Here is a 3702-nt window from a genome sequence, read left to right as displayed (position 1 = left end):
TGAAAGACGCTGCAGGAACACAGCAACTGAAAACTGAAGCCGAATCAGAGTGCATACAAGTATACGCCGCTCTCATATTGAGGTCTAATTTGTATACATCAGTGTATATAGCCACAGAATAAGGATAAAAGTTTGCTGCTAGATGGGATCCTTACATGGAAATAATTGGGAATAGCAGAAGACCTCAAGAAGAAGAAGAAGTACCTCAAGTTTGCAGGAAGATCTTCCAGAGTCCTGGTATTTCCGTACCTCGTATCACTCTACTTTCTCTCTAAAGCTCATATGTATGTATAACTACTTCCAAGAGAATTAGCCTATAATTATTTAACGAAGGAAACTGAGTCTGGTTGATTTTCGTTTCGTTTTTTACCGTATGACATTTAGGCCTGTCTCCCTAGACCAAGTTGTAACAATGCAAGTTCGCTTTGTGCTACATCATATAGGACTTGAAGGTGCAAATCACTGTCGTCGTGCAAGCTCCGGCTTAGGACTAATTTTTCAAATTACAAATGGGCTACAGAACCAGAATCGAAAGGCTTTTGCTGTTGTAGTCTAGCGAAAGAGTCCTAGAAAAAATCTCTCTCTTTCACTACTCGAGGAGCAAAGCTATTTTGAGAGAAAGCACTTGTTTATCATTTAGCTCGCATTACCCCAAAAGTTGCAATGGCCAAGTGAGCAGGCTTGCCATTCGAGAGATCCTTGGGCAGCGGATTTTTTTTCCTTAGTTAGTTTAATTTCTTTTTAATTTTTAGATCTTATTGTGTTAAAAAGAAAAGTATTTTTTTAATTAAATTTTTAGGCACTGATATTATTTTTTTAAATTTTCTTGTAGTTTTAGATGTTATTTTTTATAAAAGAAAAATGTTTTCACTTTATATAATTTAATTTTTAAAATTTTAATTTATTTGTTTCTGCTTTTTTAATTTTATTTGTTTTCTTTTATTATTTTCATTTTATTTATTTTTAATTTCTTATTTTAAAAAGAAAAAATATTTGTAATATTTCATTTAATTTTTAGAATATTTTTAATTTATTTTTTTTCAATTTTATACCTGGTCTTTATTTAATTTAACTCAATTTAATTTCTTTTCATTTTTAGATTTTTTTTTTTAATAAACTAGTTTATTTTAATTTTATTTAATTTTTCATAGTATCTCCTTTTTCTCATTTAATTTTTAAATATTATTGTTTGAAAAGAAAACAAAATGTACTTAAATTTAATTTAAAAATATATTTTTTTTTTAATTAAGTCTTATGTTTAAAGACCTCAGAATTGTCCAGACAGACATTTCGGGTGGAAATTTAAATTCCCACAATTCTATTATAGTCTATGTATTTTGAACTCAGCTTCATAACTTCCCAACATTGTTAATCTAGCTATATTTACATTTGTTCCACTGTACGCAGCCGAACTCCAACTTTATTTCCCAGCAGCAGCATCGACGTAACACGAGTCCTTGGCCTTGTCCGATTGCAATTTGTTGATAAATATTTGCATTGCAATAAATTTATTGTGAACATACAAAAAACACAATAAAAAAAGACGCAGAAAATATAAATAAACAATATTTTTTTACAAGCTTTTATTTAACTTCACTTGTATGTATGTATGTATGTATGTATGTATGTCCTGGAACTTTGCAGTCAATATTATTGATACAAATACAAATAAGTAAGACACAAACAACCAAACCAACAAACGAACAAACGAGTGTATATAGTAAAAGTTAACACGCAATGAAGATTTCCATGGTGACTCGCCAGATTCAAAGGTGACTGGCAAACGTAAATAAATGCTCTGGTTGGCGCAGCGGCGCATGAATAAGAAAGTAACTTGCTGCTTGATTGCAATTGAATTGCCAGAGTGCAAGCAAATAAAAACATAAATGCCAACTATGTGCATGTGTATGTATCTATGTGCGAGTATGTGTAGTGCAAAGCGCATTTCTTGCCACTTACTTAGCTAAGTTTCTATACGTACATACATACATATATACATATGTACTTAAGTAAGCGCTTACAAAAATGTAAGCAATAAACGTTGTCGCTTCGCTGTTCTATTCGCTACACTTCTAATCTATTCAGCGCCGCTTCGGAGGCAATTTTTCATATATGTTACTTTCGAGATTTCATCAGTCGACTCCATCTACATTCGAGTGGTGCGCCTTGCGCATGCCTATGAATATTTTGCTCTGTGAGCTTTCCAAGCATTTGATATAAATTTTATGATATGTATTGTAGCAGCAGCAGCCGCAGCAGCAGCAGCAAAAGAACTCAGTGCTCGCCACTCAGCGCTGGACAACGTTGATCTGCTAGCCGACTACCAGTTCGTTGGTCGCGGAGCATGCGCCGTTCACTTGCGATTATGACTTTTGCCAAACATGCGTTATTGTGCATGTGCAATCACAACAGCAACAAAAATAAAAATAACAACACACCAAATAAAAGTTAGGCAAAAAAGGGGAAGCGCACAATGGCGACGCATTCGATTATTGCCCACAAACATGCGTGTGAATTTTCGCGTGGTGGCTCAGTTTACCGCACGCTCAGATTTCAATCGCCATTTGCCATGCATTTGTTGCTTTTAATTGAAATTTTATTTACTTTTATTTGCTTTTGTGCAATTTATTGCTTTATTGAAACATTAAAGTGTTGGCAGGCAATCTGCTTTATATCTGTCGTCTGCTTACGTTTCATTGTTTTTTGTTAACTTCTTCTTATCGTTCTAAAATTTATTGCCTAACTCTGCTTTATATATGATTTTAAAAGAAAAATATTTAAAAAATGTAAATATATAGATGTTCCTCAGCAATAACGGTACAACTCAAAATTGCAGGCTTTTGAGATATATGGCGGATTTGGTTTATAAATACCAATATTTTTCACTGGCGAGTCGACATAGGCTTAGTTGTTACCAACCCGGTAGAGGTGCAGTTTTTCCATTTGTCTCAAAGCCCAAGTAGCCAACCCTTACTCACTACCAGACAGTGGTACGTATCTCATTTCGTCGCAGTTTTGCAGTCCAGCACTTAGTTGATGCTTAGAAAAATTCATAATTCCAAAGATTACAAATTGTCCTTACAAAATCAATGCAAATAATTCGAAATAATTACGTTCCAAGACATATTATTGCTAAATTACGAAACACAAAATCTTAAATTGACTCTACTGAAATATATGAATTTTTGAGTTGTGTCGTTATTGTAGAGGACCATTGATATCTTTATTTCAATTATATTTGTTTTATGACTTACTTTCTTTATACGTCTAGTCTAATGCCTTTATTATGCCAATCAAGGCGCGTAGCAAGTTTAAAGCTCAGCTCAAGAGCTTTAGCATGTAAACACTTTTTTTATACATTTATAATTTGTTTAGTTAACGGTACGTTTTTTTTTTTCTTTGCAGATGAATCAGACCTGCAAGGTTTGTGGCGAGCCGGCGGCAGGCTTTCATTTTGGCGCATTCACGTGTGAGGGTTGCAAGGTGAGTAAAAAATTACGTAGTCGTGTAAAAGAGTTATAAACTTTAAAGACTACTATCACTAACTTCTATCGAAATCATTATACATATTTAAGAGGAGAGCAGTAGAGCATTAAGCTGTATTAAGAGAGATGCAGCAGTGGTTTGCATTTAAATTATACCAAAATTATCCTTTTAATAATAATAATAATAATAATAATAATAATAATAATAATAATAATA

General features: G+C 33.1%; 1 protein-coding gene across 1 annotated transcript in view; it reads left to right on the top strand.

The window, feature by feature from the left end:
* LOC118739474 (knirps-related protein) overlaps positions 1 to 3702 on the top strand; it is a 22569-nt gene that overhangs the window by 1206 nt on the left and 17661 nt on the right. The window contains exon 2 of the mRNA XM_036470833.1: positions 3406 to 3483. Coding sequence (XP_036326726.1) covers positions 3406 to 3483 — 78 coding nt within the window. The remainder of the gene's footprint in view (positions 1 to 3405; positions 3484 to 3702) is intronic.

The sequence above is a fragment of the Rhagoletis pomonella genome, unplaced genomic scaffold (genome assembly GCF_013731165.1).
Source record: "Rhagoletis pomonella isolate Grant_MI unplaced genomic scaffold, Rhpom_1.0 Rhpom_scaffold_00005, whole genome shotgun sequence".
NCBI lineage: Eukaryota > Metazoa > Arthropoda > Insecta > Diptera > Tephritidae > Rhagoletis > Rhagoletis pomonella.
The sequence above is the reverse complement of the archived record's forward strand: the minus strand, read 5'-3'. Positions and strand labels throughout refer to the sequence as shown.